At 41.8% G+C, this 20,832-nt stretch overlaps 1 protein-coding gene across 1 annotated transcript in view; it reads left to right on the forward strand.

Annotated features, from left to right (window-relative positions):
- The window catches only part of TMTC2 (transmembrane O-mannosyltransferase targeting cadherins 2), a 356,119-nt gene that overhangs the window by 307,713 nt on the left and 27,574 nt on the right, over positions 1-20,832 (forward strand). The window contains exons 10-11 of the mRNA XM_034772257.1: positions 10,344-10,458; positions 20,542-20,605. Of these exons, the coding sequence (XP_034628148.1) occupies positions 10,344-10,458; positions 20,542-20,605 (179 nt within the window). The remainder of the gene's footprint in view (positions 1-10,343; positions 10,459-20,541; positions 20,606-20,832) is intronic.

Consider the following 20,832-nt stretch of genomic DNA (forward strand, 5'->3'; position numbering starts at 1 on the left):
ACCTCCTGCTGTTGGATACATAAATAGCTCTTCCCTTGGAAGTGTCTCATGCAGCTGATTTTGTGCTTTTATTCTATTTTTACAAGGACGTTTTCATGCCAGCAGTTTAGGGCCAGTTTTATTTGTCATCGACCTCCAACTTAGGGCCAGTATTTTAAATGTGGTTGCTGTCAGGTAATTAACGATCAGTTGCTCAAGCTGGTCTTTAAAGAAATTGCTGTAATGAAAGGCAATAATCTAGGGCCCAATCCAGCAAACTCTCAAACACACAAGTAGCCCTACTGAAATCAGCAGAACTGCTTGAAACAGTAAGGACAGCTCACATTAGTAAGGGTTTTCGGGATCAGACTACCACTTAGATTCATAGCTGAATTTGTCCAACTACTTAGTGTGATCTGAAGTGTTACCATGAAGCCATTATGTTACACAAAGGAATACTTCTCTTGCTGCTGTCTATTTTGTTTTCCCTCCGAAGAGACTACAAAAAGAGGAAAAATTATTTTTTTTCCCTCTGCATCCTCTGACACCTCAACTGCTCTCATGTGGATTTTGGATGAATTTCCTTTTTACTCCCATTTTCCACATTAGAAATAATTTTTAAATGTATCCTGTTCTTGAACAATGAGCACAAAGGGAAGCACATGACTGATCATGCATGTAGCTATACTGATCAGTCCCAAAAGGCAACTGAATATTTTCTGACTTTTTACTACTGAATAACTCAGAAATAGGTGAGTGGATTCACTCAAATTTACAACCAGCACAGCAAAATTAACAAAACTCAGAATTTTCACTTTTAAAGAAAAATGTTCCAAGAAATTAGGAGCATCTGAAAAATTAGTTTTATAGGCTACCAGAGGATTCCCCGGTGTAGGGGCATTTCTGGAAAATACTAGCCTCCTTCCCACCACCCAGGAGTGTTAGGAGAAATCTCATTTCAGCTAAAGTAGACTTTGTTTGTCTGAAATTGATTGCTCTGTTGTGGGCCCTGAAAATAGACGATTCTGCAATGACCGGTGTTAACTACCAAGAAAAAGTAATAAACTATAATAGTGGATACAAAAGACAAATCAAACAAACACTTAAAAGACTGAGAATTAAACCTGCTCACCAGGGGCAGAGGTGAGATTTGATGAGGACGCTTGGGGAGAAGAACCTATCAGCAGAGGGGTCATAGTGTTAAGCTTAGCTCTTACCACCCTCATGCATAGGAAATTGAGAGGCCATCCTCCACTCTAGCTGCTAGAAAAGAGAAGGTGCTTTTTTGTCTACCCTCCAGAGTCCCCTGGCTGCTCCAAAATGGATAGGAAGGCAGATGTTCTCCACTGCTCTACTCTTCCTCCCTTTACTGGCACCTTTGAGGAAAACAGGAAAGAAAAAATTTTGTCTGCTATTCTACCGCTCTGCCAATCTTCTTCTAATTCTTTTTCTCATGAGTAACTCCAAGTGACCACCTCTGCAGAAAACAGTGAAAAAACTTAAATTCTGAAAAAATCGATGGCTTACGCATTCTTGGTCAGCAGGGCGAAAACTTCCCATTCATCATAAGCAAGTGTGCAAGTGGATTTTTCAAGTCCTACATTAATACAGATACCATAGGATAAGGACACTGAAATATCCCAAAGTCTCTATGGGCTTTTCAGGAAATAGATTTTTATTCTTTCCATTTGAAACTCCAATAGGTCAGGGAAGAGCAGATCTTTTCAGAAATGTCTCTGTTTCAGAAAAATGCTGCTTTCACTTTACATTGGCTATTGTTTAGAAAAAAGTAGCCATTTGAAAAATACTGATATTTCTGAAAAGACCACTTTCTCCCAGCACTGAAATGTCTGCACTGTGGTGATGGCCCACCTAGTCATTCCTCAGGGCTTGTACACACTAGCACTTAAGTCAGTACAGCTTATGTCGCTCGGGGGTATGAATAAGCCACCCTCTGAGCAACGTAATTTACACCAACCTAAGCACCAATGTAGCCAGCATAATGCCACCTCTCACAGTTAGGAGTTATTGTGCCAACGGGAAAACTGTCTCCTGTCAGTATTGAGCGTCTTCACCAGATGAGTTACAGAGGTACAGCTGCGCCAATGTAGCACTTCTTCTGTAGACTAGCCCCTAATATATGGTAAAATCCCAGGTTCCTGGAAGCCCTTATATTCCCTAGGTTCCTTCTGGGTTCATATGGTTTGACTGTAGAATATATATAAAACAGAGAGTAGAAGAAGAATATGAAGAATACTGTTTTAAACCCCAGTCCTGAAAATATACATTAACTTAGCTTTAATACAGTAAATAGTTCCACTGGTTTCATAAACCACAAAAACTAACATACCTTGTACAGTGATTGTGCCTATTCCAGTTTGCTTTACATCCATAAACAATGAACACAAAGAAACATACCTCAGAAATTCCTGATTAGACAATTGGAACCCTGAGAGTAATAATTTCTCATTCTTCATTAACTTTCCATGTCCTACAAAAATTAAAGTACTTGTATGGGTACGACATACCAGGGTACAATCTAGATTAATGAGCAGCTGTGCCACCCTTGCCCTGAAATCTTGCGTGACTTACAACACCTTGCTGAAGGAGTTCCCACCTGGGCAACTCACAAACAGCCTTCCAGCATGTAAGCCAAACCCTGGGTGTTTGTGTGTAACTGCAGCCTGCCAGCCACACTTGGCTCTCACCAAGTGCAGGGTCACCCCAACACACCCCCAGTCTTAGATTTTCCCCCAGAAATGTTTGTCCTGTACTGCCCAGCCCTCTCTTGGACAATACAAGTTTATAAATCCAAAGCAAGGTTTTTTCACCAAATGCTTACAGCAGTTGTACTGACTAAACCTCTTAGGTCAGGACCCCTTTTCCAGTCCAATGGCTGCTTCCTCTGTCCCTTCAGATGCAGTGAATAGATGGGCAGAGTGAGAAAGGGGTCCCTTGTGGTGTTTGTCCCTTCTTTTTTACAGTGTAAGTCCCTCTCTTGAAAAACATTTCCAAATGGGGACCAGGAGGCAACAAGTCTATGGAGAAGGATGTTCCCTGCTATTTTTCCTCACCTGTTTGAGCTTCCTTCATTTCCCTTCCTGTTTGATGGCTCTGTTTACTGCTTAAATGCAAATTAAACAGAGCACACATTCATTTGTTTGAGACAGATCTGTTTTCCAAGCTCAGTTTGGAACAATGTGTTACCACCACCATAAACTGGAATCTTATGCACATACAGTATTGTTGCACGTATTTTATCAGGATGGTACTGATCAGAAAAGTGAATTTTTAGATACCTTACTATACTTTGTACAAAGTTTAATACAATAATGTGTAGGGTGTGAATACAGGGGTACCTTCCGTCACAATGGGGAACACCAAAACCAAAGCTACTGTGGTGAAGAAGCTTCTTCATCAACTTCTGATATTGGTGTCAAGCAAGTGTGTGTGTGCGTCTGTGTGTAAGCCATTATAAAAGTATCAGAGGGGTAGCCGTGTCCGTCTGGATCTGTAAAAAGCAACAGAGGATCCTGTGGCACCTTTAAGACTAACAGATGTATTGGAGCATAAGCTTTCGTGGGTGAATGCCCACTTCGTCAGACGCATGTAATGGAATACATCTGTTAGTCTTAAAGGTGCCACAGGACCCTCTGTTCCATTATAAAAGCAATGCTGTCTGACACACATTTTTGAAACTTCATCTGCAAACTGTACAAGTATGTCTTCTTCACATTTAAAATGTCCCTATACTACAAACATCTACAGCCTTTACAAAATAAGATGAGAGAGGAAAAAATGGAAATGTGACATTAAACACCACTGTATTCATACCCTGCCCACTGTTGTAATCATCTTTGTACAAAATATTCCTTGTGAGGTATCATTTGAAAATGAATACCTCACTGATCATTAATATTCATGCAGGATGTATGTACTCAGTGGGTATTAAGAGTTATGGACTTATGCTGGAATGATAGTTAAAATGTGTTCAAACCAGATATGTCAGAGGGAGTTGTTAAACAGGTCTATCCTAAATAAAGGAATGTGTATTTACCTCAATTTACATATAAACAGTAAACAGACCCATCAAGCTAACAAGGGGTGAGGCAAACCTCATATCAAGAAGTTTGGGATAAGACAGCTGGCATCTACACCCAGAAGGAGAGAGAAGCTCGGTCCAGATTTTACTTTTCAGAAGAATCCATTTCAAAGATTTACTCGTCTGTAAGGATGGGAAGGGGTGGGGGGTTGAACCCCAAGTGATAAGCAACTCAAACAAATGATTATATCCAATACTACTGCATTATAAAGTTGTATAGAGTCAGGTATTTCCTGAAAGCTAATGACATGCTGGTGATTAATATCATTGTGAATTGTATGTATTAACACTATATAAGGAATTATGGATACTCATTGATATTAGGCTGTACGGCCTGCCCAAACAGGAGTGGATGTCACAGCTATTTATCTACCTGTCTCCTGTGTTTAAAGTGAACTGTTTGGTAACTCCAGTTAATGTAACAAACTGTTAAATATTGACTCTTTACAGGGGCATCAAATCTTAATATCTCAACTGTCCAGGAGAGGGCTGGACATTGTAGAACACATTTTTGGGAAAATCTGGGACTGAGAATATGTTGGGGGCACAATCGCTCTCTGGTCTCTATTGCAACCCAGAATGTGACAGGGAAGTTTGAATGTATAGTCACTGTACCTAACACTGGTTCTTCCGAATTTAAGATACATGTGAGCATAGATTGCAGACATTTAAAATCCATTGCAAAGTCCTTGATCCAAAAATATCACACCTTGTAAAGTAGATGTGTAAAGACTGTTACAGGGCACAGAATAAAGATGATTAGAGCAGTTTCCCAAGTTTGTTTAATTACCAAGTATTACTCATTTTTTCTGGGGGTTCTTCTGGTTCTCCTTATTTTTATTTTTTTTATTTGATAATTAATGTGTTCTTGTAAAGTGTTGTTGTCCTTAAGTTATTGCTATGTCTTAGTGTTGACTCGGTTTAATAATTTGTTGTTGTTGGGGTATGCACCTAGGTTTTTGACATCTGCTTTCCAAGACCTATTGGTACTGCTTGGTAAAGGGACAGTCTCCTGATTTTAATCGCTTCCCTTAATTGCAAAAACTGTTGTAGGAAACAGAAAGGTGCCTGCCATGATTCTCTGAGTAATGCTTTAATAAGTGATAAAATAACAGTTCAGCAAGTGATATGTACACTCTTGTTTTCAGTGAGATATCCTTTATAGTTGTAAAGTGGAAGGAATATGTTTATTGGTCATCAACCACCACATTAAGCTGAATAAACAGTACTAATTAAAGCTTAATAAAAATGGAAATGTACTTTGTAGATTCAGAAGATGGAATATTGGAGTAGAACACCTTAACTTTCCCTTGAGTAACATACAGTAGGATGTATGCACAATACCTAGGTAAAATATCATTTTTAATGGTATGGGGAAATTACAATCCAGTTGCATCTAAAGCAGCTTCTACAAATTGCAGCACATTCATCAGGTTTTATTTATAGAAACATATATACTGCAAACCGAGCAAATGGAATATGGAATCTATAAAGAGATGCTCTAATTCAAAAGGAATCATTTTGGGGAAGTAATATTGCCTCTGTTATATTGGAGGTCAGTATAGATGATCACGGTGTCCCTTCTGGTCTTGGATTATATGCATTTATAAATCTAAAGAAGGAATTCAAAGTGTAGACTCTCATGTTGTTTTCTTCTCATCTCTTGTCTCCATGCTGTCCATACAAGATTGCAAACTCTTCAGGGACCTAGCTTATGTCCACAAACAGGCCTAGCAGACTTGGGTGCTATTTAAATAATCATAAATAATGATAATGGCAGAAAGAGAGAAATATTTTTCTCCTGAAGAGTTTTGTTGAGTGTGCTTGAGTTTTAATATTGCTGACAAGTGTATCACAAATCCAGTGATAGGTAAATCTAGCTTGCCTATGCATTTTTGTAAGATTGAAGCTAGGAAATGTTAACGTGGTATGTAGGATAGAAGTTGTCCTTCTAGTAATTCTGGGAAAACTTATGCTGAAAAAAAAAAAAGAAAGTTTATCATTTTCCATCTGTACCATCTCTAGTTTAGAAAGAATAGCAGTTGGAGAGAAACAGCTGCACATCATTATAATAATTTACCTTACCTTTTCATTTAAATTGCAAAATATACTTTCATGCAAACTTAAGCTGGGCAGTTTACTAAGAAAATACTATTTTGATTCTTAGAATAACATGTAGTCAAATTCCAGTTCTTCTGAGATGTCCAGGTTATCTGGAGTGTGATGGATGGATTTCTAGAACGAAAAGAAATTGGTTCAGTGATTTAACTCTGTTTTGCTGTCCTAGCCCATTCTCATAGGTCTAACCAACAATCTTATTTTATTTCCTTCAGAGCTTTACCTAATGGCTTTATTTGAGACTAAAAGCTGGGTTTTGAGGGGATGGGAAATTTGGTCCAACTTTTACAGATTTTCTTATCTGTCAGGATTTTAATGTTGTTGTAGGGGGGTGGTCACCCGCTCCTGGCCCCGAAGGGTTAAAAACAGCCCCGGGAGAGGGCTGTGGCAGGGGAAAAGCTGGGCTGATTGGGGGAAGCAGCCTCAGCTGGGAGCCATGCCCCAATCAGGGTCCAGCTGGCCCTATAAAGGCCAGTGAAGCCAGGAGCCCCCACACTGTGTCTCTCTGCTTTCAGAAAGAGAGGGGCCTGGCTGCTGGGAAGCTCAGGGTACCTAGAGTGAGGCAGGGCTGGGAAAAGGCCAGAGGGGCTGGGGAGCTCCAGGCTAGCAACTCCCCAGGCTACAGGGCCTTGTCCAAGGCCCATAGAGGTACTGGGTTGCAGAGAAAGGCAGCAGGTCCAAAAAACAAACCTTGCCTGTAATGAGTGGCTTATACTGCAGTCTGCCCCAGGGAGCGGGGGCTAATTGGTGACTGGCAGTAGCCTACAACTGACGCGAGGTGAGGATAGGGGGTGGGGGTTTCCCGGGGAGGGGAGACTCCAAGAGTGAGGGGTTACTGCCAGGGTCAGACCCCAGATAACGGGGCACTGGAGTCCAGGGCGGGATGTGGGGGTCCAGCGGAAACGGGATACCGGCCTGCAGAGGGTGCTCTGCTCTGGAAAGAGCTAATTCCCTGAGACGACCAGCAGGAGGCGCCACAGCAATGAGGCCTGCACTGTTACAGTTGGGATTTGTTAGTGTGTAGCCTACATAAGAATAATTGGTACATAATACAAAGTAATGCATGTGGTCTTGACATATGGAGCTGGATGAAATTTTTCCTGCAAACACTTTTTTGCCAAAAAAAAATGCATATTCAGGTCATCTGAAATAATTCACTAATTTGAGTCAATTTCAGCAAATTGTTTTGGTTTGGGGGGAGGGGCGGAGATGTGTGGAAATTGAAATGTGAAAATGGTTCATGTTCTCATTTGCATAACAAAATGTTTTGACTTTTTTCATTTCAAAAAGAGGGTTTGTTTCAGGATTTCCCTCAATTGTATCTTTAAAAAGTTATAAAAGTCTTTATAAAAAAAAAACACTCTGAAAAACTTTTCAGTACATACAAAATGAAACTTTGTTTTAGTTCACTGAAATTTTGAAATATTTGGTTTGGGTTGACCCATAATGATTTTTTTTCATTTTTTTTCAGACCTGCACCAGAACTGAATATTCAGTTATTTGTACAGCACTATTAGCATATGCTTGTAAAACATGGGTATACGATTTTGAAGGGTTTTTTTTGGGGGGGGGCGAGTAGGAGAGTGCAGGTTTCCTGGAGGAATTCTGCACCATAGTGCACATGCCAAATTTATGTCCCCCACAGATTTCTTTGCTTCCCTGCAGAAAAATGACTTTCTGATGGGGAAGCAAAGGGAAACCTCAAGAGCAGTCAGGCATCCCTCTCTGGCAGCATGGGTGCGTTGTTTCAGGGGTCTAAAGAAGCCAGCAGAGAGGTAAATCACCATGGAGGAGGGAGGGGTTGGGTACGCCCCGGCCGGTGGCTTCTAACCGACTCTGGGCTCAGCTGCTAGTTCTGGAGAGACTGGGGAGTATGGGACTTCCTCTTCCCCTTCAGGGACCAGGTCAAACCCACCCCCAGAAACCTCCCCAGGCAGCAGGAAACTCTGCACCCCCTAGAACCAGTTTCCTGCCCCGATCACTCCTCAGTCGTGGGGGGAGGGGTTACCTGTGTGCCCAACTCCTGTGCATCCAGACCTGCCCATACCTAGTCCCCTCCACTGAGCCTCACTCTCTCTGCACCAAATCCCACACAACCAAAACCCCGCTTTGCAAGGCTCACCCCCTGCATCCAGACCCTCCCTTGCACCCAGAGCACCCCCCACTGAGTACACCTCACTCAAACCCCCACCCCAATGAATCCCTCCCTGCACCTGGACCCCTACCTTACCAAGCCGCACTCCCCCAGCCCTCCACACCCAGACCCCCCTTGCGAAGCCCCATCCCTCCCACATCCAGACCGCACAACTGAGCCCCAACCACCTTCACCTACACCCCCCTGCAGAGTCCCATTGCTACTGCACTCGGAACCCCCCAACGAGCCCCTGTGCATCCAGATCCCCATGGCACCAAGACCCCCTACCAAGCTGCCTGCATCCAAATTGCACCACCCTGAACCCTTTCACCCCACACCTGGATTCCCCCACACTAAGCCCCTCCACACTTGAATCCTGCTGGGCTGCCTACATCTGGTGTGCCTGTTGCAGAGGAGCAAAGGGCTGCAGGGTGATTTCCCATGTCCGTGCAGTCAGTGGCCTGTGCTCCCCACCGCCATGCTGGAGCCTCCACATTTATTTATTGATAAATAACATTTGCAGAATTTTAAAATATTGTGCAAAAAATTTTTAGGTTTTTGGTGCAGAATTCCCTCAGGCATAAATAATGTCTTCTCCCTCTGTGCGAAATGAACAGTGGCTGGGAGCATTGTTTCTGAATGCTGGAGCGCACTGTGTCATTTTCTGCTTTTATTGTATGTGTTCTGCGACTATTATAGCTTTTTTGTTATCCATAGTATCTGCCTGCAGTTTTACTATTTATTATGGCATATTAAAGTAGAGAACAGCCTGTACAGCATGGTCATTTATTTATTTTATTTTATTTTTATTTTTTTGTTCACTAAAACTTCTCTCCAAAGCAGATTATTGTGTTTCAGCATTTTTCTTCATGGTTTTCAGTGTTTTCTTCAGGATGAAAACATTTGATCAGGACTGAAACTCCTATACATGTAGAAATATTTTCTCTATTTCTGCCAATATCTGAGTGTTAGGTTTTTCTCCCCCTTGTACTTGGTTTAGTTCAAAAATTATAGAACTGTTGGGCAGTTTTACAACTAAAAACGTGTGCACTATGAATGTATACCATGAATCTGTATACTCTTTAATGGATTTGTACATACTGGCTATAGCCATGTAGATGTTTTTAACTCATTTAGTGTTACTTTTCTTAAAAACAAAGGATAATAAATGTACGGGGTTGTTGTAATAGCATTACTTACGAGAAAAATTAAGAAAACAAAGTTAAAGTAAAAATTCTTCTTTCATTTACACTGTATTTTCACTGGTGTAACGCCATTGGTTTCAAAGCAATTACTCCTGGGTTTATCGTAATAATGTGAATATAGAATCAGAGAGAAAAGGTAGGTGTGGTAATATCTTTTATTACACCACCTTCGGTGGGTGAAAGCAACAAGCTTTCAAGTTTCAGGCAACCTGAAGAAGAACTCTGTAAGCTCAAAAGCTTGTCTCTCTCACCAGCAGAAATTGGCCTAATAAAAGTTATTACCTCACTTATCTTGTCTCTTTAATATCCTGGGACTGACATGGCTACAAGAACACTGCATACAGTGAAGAATGAGAAATTGGATAGCAAGATGAAGACTTTGGTATAAAAGATTATGTATAGTTGGCTCGTGTTATGTTGTATGTGCTTCAAAGTCAGGCACAATGCACAACAGACTGCATTAAACAGTGGTAACTCTGGTTTAAAGTTTAGAATTTTTGGTTTATCATAAATGTAATGTTACTTAAACATAGGATGGTGAAGATATATTTAATTGACTGTATGGAAACTGGTATAGATTTCACCTAATCAAAGAAGGGCATCTAGATAGATAGGCTGTAGCTATAATTTACAGCATCTCTGCCATTGTACTAGTAACAATACAAAAAACACCCTCCATACAATTTTGTCTCCTTCCAAAACATATTTCCTTTTGAGTGTCTGATGTCTGATTTTCACATGTGTCACTCTCCATCATACTGTTTACTTCTTCCCCTTTGAGCTAACATCCATATCCTCCATGCAGGTCAGTTTCTCCTAGAAGAATCCCGCCTGATAGAAGCAGCTGAAATGGCAAAGAAAGCAGCTGAGCTGGACAATACAGAGTTTGATGTTGTCTTCAATGCAGCCCATATGCTCAGGTTAGTTCTCTACCTTATTCTTATTTGGTTTTCTTGCGCTCTCTTTTCCCCTAACCCCAAACTCTGCAGTATTTGCTTATAGCGAGTGGTGTTTGTTTGTTTGTTTTTTAATCAAATGCCCCCTTTGAAAGCTTTGTTATAACTAATAAGGAAGAAAAAAAACATTTGCAGACTCTAGTGAGTCTATTTTTAACTTTTCTGTATTTTACACGCCTTATTCACTACCTTGGAAATGTCTGTATTTCACAAGCATGTAATCATCTTTGTTTGTATATGAGAACAATATATCTTATTTTCCTACAGTACCTTCAGCAACATTGCCTTTTAAATTATTTTTAAAGACTTGAGTCACAAAAATAAAGAGGCTATAAATAAGAGAATGGAACTCTACTGCTCTGACTGTAACTTGAGAGTATTGGAAATACCAAAGAATATTATATAAATATCATTAGGGAGTAGAAAGCTGATTAGAAGTCTAAATATCAGTCTCAAGGGTTATGGAGACTTTGAGAAATACAGGAGTGATTAATGATATTATCAGATCCCCTTGATTCAGAGGCAGTCTTGTATTTAATTTTGTTCTGGTATCTGAAAATTTAGATTTCCATTTAAAACCAATGCACCTTGACTTTCAGCAACTTTGAGCTTCTATCTAAACAATTACATTAACCCCATATTACGATATTAGTCTCCAGGCTTTATTTCTAGGATAACTTAGTAATGATTATGCTTCTTATGTACTTAAAAGGAAGAGCAATGACTGAACACAAATGGTTTGGGTTAGGTTATATCTTGCTTTAGAAAATATACCATATATAATGTACAAAAATAAGGGAAGTAGTTTTGAGTAAATACACTTCCCGGAATGGCATGGAGCCAAGATTGACATACTGGGGTCAACACAGTGTGAGTGTAGTAGACTCCACTGCCATGGGGTTACGAACACTGGAAGCCCTCCCCTACGTTTTTGAAATGCCTTTTCCTGATGGTCTACCTTGGCAAGCACACCTCACAGCTCTTCCTTGTTGCGTGCAACTACCCAACCAACCATGCCGGCTCCACACAGTAGATGCGCTCCTGCCAGGAGCAGACAGGAGATAATGGTCTCCTGAGCATATGGAAAGAAGAGGCTGTGCAAACACCGCTATGGGCCAGCCACAAAAACATGGACATCTATGAACAGATTGCATCGGGGTGCAGGCAGAGGGATATAACAGGGATCAGCAGCAGTGCCATGTGAAATTAAAGGAACTTTGCCCGGGATAGTCCAAGGCCTGGGAGGCCAACAATAGATCTAACTGTGTCCTGCAGTTCTGCTGCTTTTACAACAAACTGCATGCCATACGTGGCAGATATCTCACCAGCACCCCTCAGACTAGTGGGAATACTGAGGAGGAAGAGAGGTGGCAGGCTGCAGCCATGCCACAAGCCAGGATCTGTTTGAGACTCCATCACACTCTATCCAGTCCTACCAGCCAAGCTAACAAGACAAAAGAGTAGAGGTATAACAAACAGAGGTAGAGTTGGCATCTGCTTTTCATTCCATGTTGGATTAGACAAGGGGCCATGCAGGACAGTTTGTTCATGAACATAGGGATGTCCCTTGTATCCTCCCGAGAGACCTTGATGAAACTTTCATGGAGATACTTTGCAATCCTTTACCAGTGTTTTTAGGGATAGCTGCCTTATTTCTTTCTCTGTGGTAGACAATTTCCCATGTCGCTTCACAATGAGTTCAGCTGGCACTGTTGCAGTAAATAAACTAGAAGCATACAGGCCTGAGCAGCTTTGAGACACCAGTAGCAGCTGTGTACTCGGTGTCTTTGTTACCCTCAAGATTAAATGATAATCTAAAACTATCACCACATGTGGAAAATAATGCCAGTAGTTGGTGCCATTGCCCTCTACTTGTACCCATGGAATAGGGACCAAAATTGTATTGTTTCACATGGAACAGAAAATCCTTCCCTCACCCTATCCCTGGCAGACCATACTCACCATGGCAGGACTGGAGAGCAGTGCTGTGTTGAGGTGTTCCAAAGAAGAAGTGTCAATAAGAAGAAAGGGAAAGATAAGTTTCAAAACCCCCTTCCATTATTCCGTCCATGGTTGCTATTCCCTTTATCTCCCCCGCCCCCCGCCCCAGCATACCAAGTGTTATCATGGGGTCACATCCTTACCCTTACCACTCCAGACCACAGAACAGCAAGGAGAACCACAGCTTCATATACGCTGACTTGTGAGAACCACATTTGAGGTATGTGTAGCCCCAATGGATTACATTTGTGCACTGAAATGTTTGCTGGCTTTCCAATTTGTTAAAAGTTTGCATTACATTGCCTGTGGGTCTTTTGCATGTTGTTTTTCTGCACTTCCCCTCCCCCCCCCATTGAATAAAATTCTAGTTTGATTCTCCAAAAAAATATCTTTATTAAGTTGCAGAATGCAACTTCTAAAGACTTCGTCAACAGCATAGCTTCGTATTGGGATCTTGTAATGACCCTTGTGTCTGGCTGTTCTAAATCAGTAGAAAGCCACTCCACCTCCATCCTGGTGGCAGCTTTTCCCCCTTTGCCTCACAGATATTATTCAGGACAGAACAGGCATCTGTAATTATTGGGATATTTTTCTCATTGACATCCAATCTAGTGAGTAAACACCTCCAGCATCCCTTCAGTCTATCAAAACCACATTCAACAGTCATTCTGCAGCTGCTGTGCCCATTGTTGAATATTTCCTTCATGTTGTCGAGGTGGCCAGCATACAGCTTCATGAGCCAGAGGGAAGCTGGGTCCCTCAGAATCACTACTGGCATTTCAGTATCGCCAATGGTAATCTGCCAGTCGGGAAAGAATGTTCCTGCTTACAGCTCTCTGAACAGACCTGTGTTCTTAAAGATGCGTGTGTCATACACCTTCCCTGACTAGCCCACACTGACATCAGTGAAGTGTCCCCAGTGATCCACCAGTGCATGCATAACCATAGAAAAGTAGCCTTTTTTGTTGATGTACTCTGTGGGAAGGTGGGCTAGTGCCCAACAACAGTTCAGGAATCCCATTGCTGTAAATCCATCCACTGTGTCACGTTGCTGAGAGTCAAAGTCCTGTGTAGCAGGAGACAATTAACGGCCCTGCACACTTGAATGACAACAGCCCCTAATGTGGATTTTCCAACTCTGTAAGGATTTCCCACTGACTGGTGGCAATCTGGCATTCCAGGCTTCCAGAGTGCCATCACCACTCACTTCTTTACTGTCAGTGCAGCTCTCATTCTAGTGTCCCTGTGCTTGGGTGAGCTCAGCACACAGATTCAGGAATGTAGCCTTTCACATCCAAAAGTTTTACACCCCCTACTTGTCATCCCAAATCTCCATTACTGTGTTATCTCACCAGTCAGTGCTCGTTTCTCATGCCCTGAAGCAGCACTCCAACATCTGCAACTGCTCCATGAACACCAACAACAGCCTTGAATAGTTTTTCACTATGTTCCTCAGCAAACTGTCCTTAAAGAAACTGTAATGTCCTTCATTGTTATGGTACTTCCTGCAGGTCTGGAAAGAGGAGCTTCATGCGACCTGTGTTTGCAACATTCATGAGAATAGTGCAGAGTTCTGCAGGCTCTGTGCTTTTGTCAGAGATGGCAGATACTGAAAAGTGCTGCACGACTGTGTGGGGTTTTTAAAAAACGGTGTATCGATTATGGGATATATCTGGCATTATGGGATGGAGAAAGTTGCATACTGGGAACTTGATCCCTGGGTGAGTCTTGCCTATCCAACAACACATTGCAAACATTTCCCAAAAGTTATTATGATGGATGGCAGCAAGTGGCACTCTGGGATACCTACCTATGGTTCACCACAATTTGCATTGAGACAAGCACTTCTGGTGAGTAAGCACAGGGCTGATTCAAGCAGCCATATATGCATGCACCCACATGATATACAAACTTTGATGGCTGTATGGCAATGTAACTTGCATTGACCAAAGCTTGCATTGTAGACATGGCCTTAGACTGGGTCCCAGGCTACAACACTCTGGGTTCACTTTCTCTGGAGTGTGTCAAAGTTCAGTCCCAAGTCCTACTGTTTTCAGAGTCTGGTTAAATTGGTGTGTCTGGCTTAGCAGGAGTCCGGGCAGCATCATTAAAGTCAACAGTCCTGGGTGTTTGCTGAGAGGTTATTAGCTGGTCTGTTGCCTCCTTCCTGCCTACATTTCCTCACAATCCTGCTAGTGAATTCACTCAATATTTCTGTATAGTAAACAACAAATAACAGTCAGATTAACAGAATATATATTCAAAAGTTATTGTAGCAGCTCCAAATCCATCCCAAAGTGTTTGTGGGATTTTTGGAGGAGGTGGGTTTTCAAGATGAATTTGAATGACAGAGAACTGAGATGGTTCCAGGCAGTTGGATTAGAAGGAAAGAGGGTGTAGAGATATGGGTGAGAAGGAAAGGAGGTGAATGGTTATAAATGGAGCATTAAAGGTGGCAAGGTGCGATGCAACAACAAACCAGAACAGAGAGGTAAGTGGGTGCTGCCTTGAAAGCAAAGCTGAGAATTTTAAACAGCATAGTAGGCAATGGACAATGGAGTGGCCCAGAGGAATTGTGCAGGCTGATTGTCAACTGAAAGAGTATTTTAGATGCTAGATGGACTGGAGGATTGTGAGGTGAAAAATGTTAGATTAGAGGTGTTAACCAGGCAGGGGATGAATTTTGTAGCTATGGTTACAGAGAAGAAGAGATGGATTTAAAATAAATTGTTTATTAAAAAACAACAGGATTTGTGTTGGCCTGGATGTAGAACAAGAGGTTCAAAATTACAGGAAGGTAATAACAACAATACATGATAGCAATATGATTTTTGAGGTAAAGTCAGGTTTTTGTAAAGCCAAAAATATAAACTGACTTACATCTTTTAGAGCAGTGGTGGGCAACCTCCAGCCTGCAGGCCGCACACAACCCATCAGGGTAATCTGCTGGTGGGCTGCAAGATAGTTTTATATTTGCATGGCCACCCATAGCTTCCAATGGCTCCGGTTTGCTGTTCCTGGCCAATGGGAGCTTTGGGAAGCTCAGCCAGCACATCCCTGTGGCACACGTCGCTTCCCATTGGTGGGAACGATGAACCATGGCCACTGGGAGCTGCAGGCAGCCATACAAATGTAAACAAACTGTCTGGTGGCCCACCAGCAGATTACCCTGGCAGGCTGCAGGTTGCCCACCACTGTTTTAGAGAGACAAGGTGGGTGAAGAAATATCTTTTATTAGACTTTGAATTTTCACCAAGAGAAGTTGATTCAATAAAAGATATTACCTCAACCACCTGGACTCTCTAACCAACATGGGACCCACATGGCTACAACAACACTACAAACACTATTAAAAAATGTTAGTAGCTTTTGCATTTAAAGTGTATCTTATTTTAGTGAGCAACTTTTCTTGCACCTTTTTCCCATAAACATTAACTCAGAGTAGAATAAATGTTTAACTACAAACACCCACATTCATTCCTCTGTGCAATATAAACATTCCTACATAACATGAATATGTGAATATTTAAATAATTAACAAAGTTACTCTTTGTACTCATAACAGGAGCAAATCCTTTTTGCTTGGCGTGGCTTGCTCAGACAGTCCCACTACTTTAGTGGGATGACTCTGGTCAGCAAGGAAAGCAGGATTTGAAAATGTTATCACTCATGTCAATACAGAATTAGGAAATCCAGTTTACTTCTAATTGCCTAAACTCAAATATTGAACTGTCATGCTTATCTTGTATATTTCTTTGACTACTGCCTTGTTTTATTGAAATATATTAATGTAAACTCAAATATTTACAGAAATACAATTTATCATTTAGCTTTTGTGAAATAGACTAATTTATAGAGAAATTCCTTAATATTAATAAAGCAAGTTAGATTGCAGGCCTTAGAGTTAAAGAATAGCTAGTACCTATTCAACAGTCAATTTGATATTTCCTAACGAAGACCCTGTACTTGCAATGAGCTCTGTAATAGGTAATAGGATTTCAGTGGCATAGGTATGCCTATCTGAGGCTCACTGCAGGTTCAGGGCCTTTGGGAGTCATGTGCCTGTGTGTCTGAAACAAACTTCAGCCTAAGGCCTGATGCTCAGCATACAAAATGTAGCCCAAATAGTTGAAGTTTGGCAAAGTTCTAAGAAACTGAAAACAGGGTGGAGGGTGATTGAGCGACATAAATAAAAATAGGATGAAGGCTGAAATGTTTACTGTCTGATCATGATTTTATTATAGCACCAAAAGTTTCATTTAAGAATTAAGACTTAGTGCCAAATTCTGGCTTTCTAGATTATTTTTCCTTACATAGAAGTTCCCGGTTTTCTTTGGCCGGGCAGATGCCAGATTCTCACTTAACACCAGGAGCTTTCAATTCAGGGCTTTATAACACAGCAGATGCCAAGTGGACGAGGTTAACAATCCTTCTTCCCACTGAAATATTTGCATGTCTAGACAAATATAATGTAATCACCACTTTTATTGATATATATTTTTTTTACTTTAAAGGCTGATTAGCAACATAATAATTTAAATGAATCAGCCTTGAATTGTTTATCTTTTATTTGGGTGTCCATGGACCTTATGAGTCGTACTTACTAAAGTCCAATTGTGAGATATCACAGGTGGTCAATTGACACTATATGGGGAGGGCTCTGAGTTACTACAGGTAACTCTTTCCCAGGTGTCTGGCTGGTGGGTTTTGGGGTCAGGAAGGAATTTTCCCCCAGGTCAGATTAGCAGAGACCCTGGAGGTTTTTTGCCTTCCTCTGCAGCATGGCATATGGGTGACTTGCTGGTTTGAACTAGTATAAATAGTGGATTCTCTGTAACTTTAGTCTTTAAATCATGATTTGAGGACTTCAGTAACTCAGCCGGAGGTTATGGGTCTATTACAGGAGTGGGTGGGTGACACTCTGTGGTCTGCAGTGTTCAGGAGGTCAGACTAGATCAGGGGCAGGCAAATTTTTTGGCCCAAGGGCCGCATCACATTTCCAAAATTGTATTTTAGCAGAGGCTGTGACTCCCCAAACAGCCAGGCGTGGCCTGGTCCCACCCCCTATCTTACCCCTCCTGCTTCTTGCCCCCCGACGGCCCCCCCCGGGCCCCCCCCCCCCAACCACCCTTTTTCCCTGTCCCCTGACTGCCCTCGGGACCCCTGCCCCTGACTGCCCCCCCGCCGCCCCATCCAACCACCCCCTATCCTTCCTGACTGCCTCCTGGGGACCTCTGTCCCCAATCACACCCCCACCTCCTGACCACCACCCGAACTCCCCTGCCGTCTAGCCAACCCTCCTGCTCCCTGGCCCCTTACCACACTGCCTGGAGCACCAGTGACTGGTGGCGCTACAGCCGTGCCGCCCAGAGCACCGGGACAACCAGCTACGCTGCCCGGCTGGAGCCAGCCACGCCACCCGGCTGGAGCCAGCCATGCCACCACGCAGCACAGAGCACCGGGTCAGGCCCCGGCTCTGCCGCTGCGTTGCTCCAGGAGCTCGCAACCCCCCCGCCCAGAGCATTGCGCTGGAGTGAGCTGAGGCTGCGGGAGAGGGGGAGTGGGAACAGCAGGGGAGGGGTTGGGGGCTAGCCTCCCAGGGCAGGAGCTCAGGGGCTGGGCAGGAGTGTCCCATGGGCCGGATGTGGCCCGTGGGCCGTAGTTTGCCTACCTCTGGAGTAGATCATCACAATGGTCCCTTCTGGCGTTAAAGTCTGGGTCTGTGAGTCTATGAGACATACATAAGGATAAGAACTAGTGGGTTTAGACCAGTGATACTCAGACCTCAGTGGTTCAGGAGCCAAATTACATTAATTATATCACACAGTGTTTTAATATCATGTGCTGCGAAGAGCCGCAGGAGACACATTAAAGAGCCACTTGCAGCTCCTGAGTCTCAGTCTGAGTATCACTGGTCTAGAGGCTCAGTTTAAGGGCTGCTTCTGACCAGGATTTAAATGCTAGACAGCAAGTTATGTTGTGGAAGAGGGCAGATATTTGTACTTAAACGTTGGGAGTCAAGCAGCAGAAGTCAGGTCTGCTTTCAAGGTCACCCCATGGAAAGCCTAGGATATAATTCATAATGATTGAAAGCAGTCTTTCTTCTCTAGCTATGCCCCAGTTTCTCCTGGCTTCCTTTTCCTTGCTTGTATTTTATTCTTATCACTGTTGTATCTAATATTTTTTCTCTAAGTTATGCTTCCTCCAGTGGAACCCTTCCATTGTTTGACATTGATCCAGAGCCATTTGCTGCTTAGTGGCATAGGGTTACTGCAATTTCCTACCTCCATGTCTTTTATTTTTCTCAAGGGGAAACCATTCCAGGGCTTAACTTAATGAATTCTAGTTTAGATTTCCAGTGAGAATGTGAATCAGAACTCTACTGTACCTTAGCTGAAGGAACTGTTTATGAATGCCCCAATAATAGAACTTGCATTTTCCTCACAAGATTAGTATGGATTGAATACATTTATAAAAACAATTTTTAATAAGGAACTATAAATTCAAATTGACTTCAACTTGAAAATTAATGGTCCATGTTTCAAGATATATTTGAGGAAGGAAAGAGAGTAATGTATTTCCAATTGGCTGGAGGGGGCATGAATTTCAATCCATTCCATGTTCATATGCAAGCAATTCTTTCCTAAGGAAAATGTGCCTTTTTTCTTTACCTCCTGGGCAAGGGACATTGTTTGTACAGAAATTTTCTGCATTTAGGATTGTTGTATTTCCTGACCTTCTGTGAAACGAAAGCTACCTGACACATTCAATTTTACTTGTCTTTTACTAAGTTGTGAAATTTAGCTTTTTGCTCAGGAGTTTTAAGTGCCACAACATCCCTTTGACTAAAACAGCAGGAATGTTTCAGAAGTGTGCTAAACGAATATTTTTAGACACTCACTTCTAGCCACTCAACCACTGAGCTGATAAATGTGCAGAGTAATTTAAAACAGTTGATGGGTATAAACTGGGTTTCCTGTGGCAAACTGCTTGTCAGGAAATGGTTTCAACTTGCTTGAAAACTATGTGAAACTTCAAAAGGATTTTCCTTCCTCCATATTACTCCAAAGACCAATTACTGTCTATCAAAATGCATTGATTGGAATAAATTGCCGATAGCACATTGTGTGGTTAATTTTCAAAACTCCAGTGGAAAGTTGAATGGAGGTTTAACACCTGCAATCTATGATCCCTGAACAATAAACAGTTTTAAAAAACCTCATAGGTAAAACCTGCAGATCCAAGTGTTCTGGAAATGATACTTAAAGCGTTCTGGAAATCTAGAAAAAATGATGAAATCTGAGTTTTGTTATGCTTTTTTCTCCACCTCTTCCATCCTCTAAAAGCTGCAAGACAATGTGCCACAGGATAAGAATATGAACTTAACAAAGAATGCATCTTTAGCCCCCCCAACAGACAAACGTGCCAAAAGTCGCCTGTCAAGAGTGAGAAGTCTACAGATAAGACACCTGGGCTCCTTTTTAACTACCTCTTGGTACAGGAAACCATACTACATTTGTCCTTCTGTTTGGTTTAAGCATTGTAATAAGCAAAATATTAATAATGGTGGAAGGTGTAACCTACGTGGCATTCCTTCAGTTTGGTTGTTTTTGTGCATATGTCAGCATCCTTATGACAGTGTTATTGGAAGGGAATAAAGACTCGAGTTGCTTTGTTACAACCCAAATTTTGACATATATAATACTTGAAGGTATGGCTAATTTTATAAATATTTTACCAGATCTTCAGCTGGTGTAACCTGGCAAAGGGCCATAAACTTGCATTGGCTGTTCCACAGTATCTGGCCCACTGTATGTCTTTGCAATATACACAGAAATCCTATTAGAACTAAAATGTGAATAAGACTAAAAAGAGCATTTCATTGTAGAGAACTGATGTTCAGAGCTATAAAAATATTTATATTGGCATTTGGTAGTAGGATACTTTTAAATGGTGGAAGCAAATACAATTGTCCCATCTGTACACTTTCCATGTTTACCTGACAAAAACTAAGTGTAGTTTTATTTTTTTTCCCTGCACCAATAGACAAGCCAGTCTCAATGAAGCAGCGGAGAAATATTATGAAATGGCAGCAGGACTGAGACCTAATGTAAGTGTTTTTTTTTTTTCCTTTATGGCATGCGCTATTCAAAATGATGAACTCAGATGTGTTCGATCCTGTGGTGCTTTGAGGAGAAACTAATTGTAGGAGTGTTTGATCTCTGAGCCTGTACTGTGAATGCTTTTAATGAATAATTAGATAGTAGTAGAAATCAAATAAAGCTTTTCATTTGTCAAACTAATCACTTTATTTTTTCCATTCTTCTTGGTATAAAG

Source organism: Trachemys scripta, chromosome 1 (assembly GCF_013100865.1).
Source record: "Trachemys scripta elegans isolate TJP31775 chromosome 1, CAS_Tse_1.0, whole genome shotgun sequence".
NCBI lineage: Eukaryota > Metazoa > Chordata > Testudines > Emydidae > Trachemys > Trachemys scripta.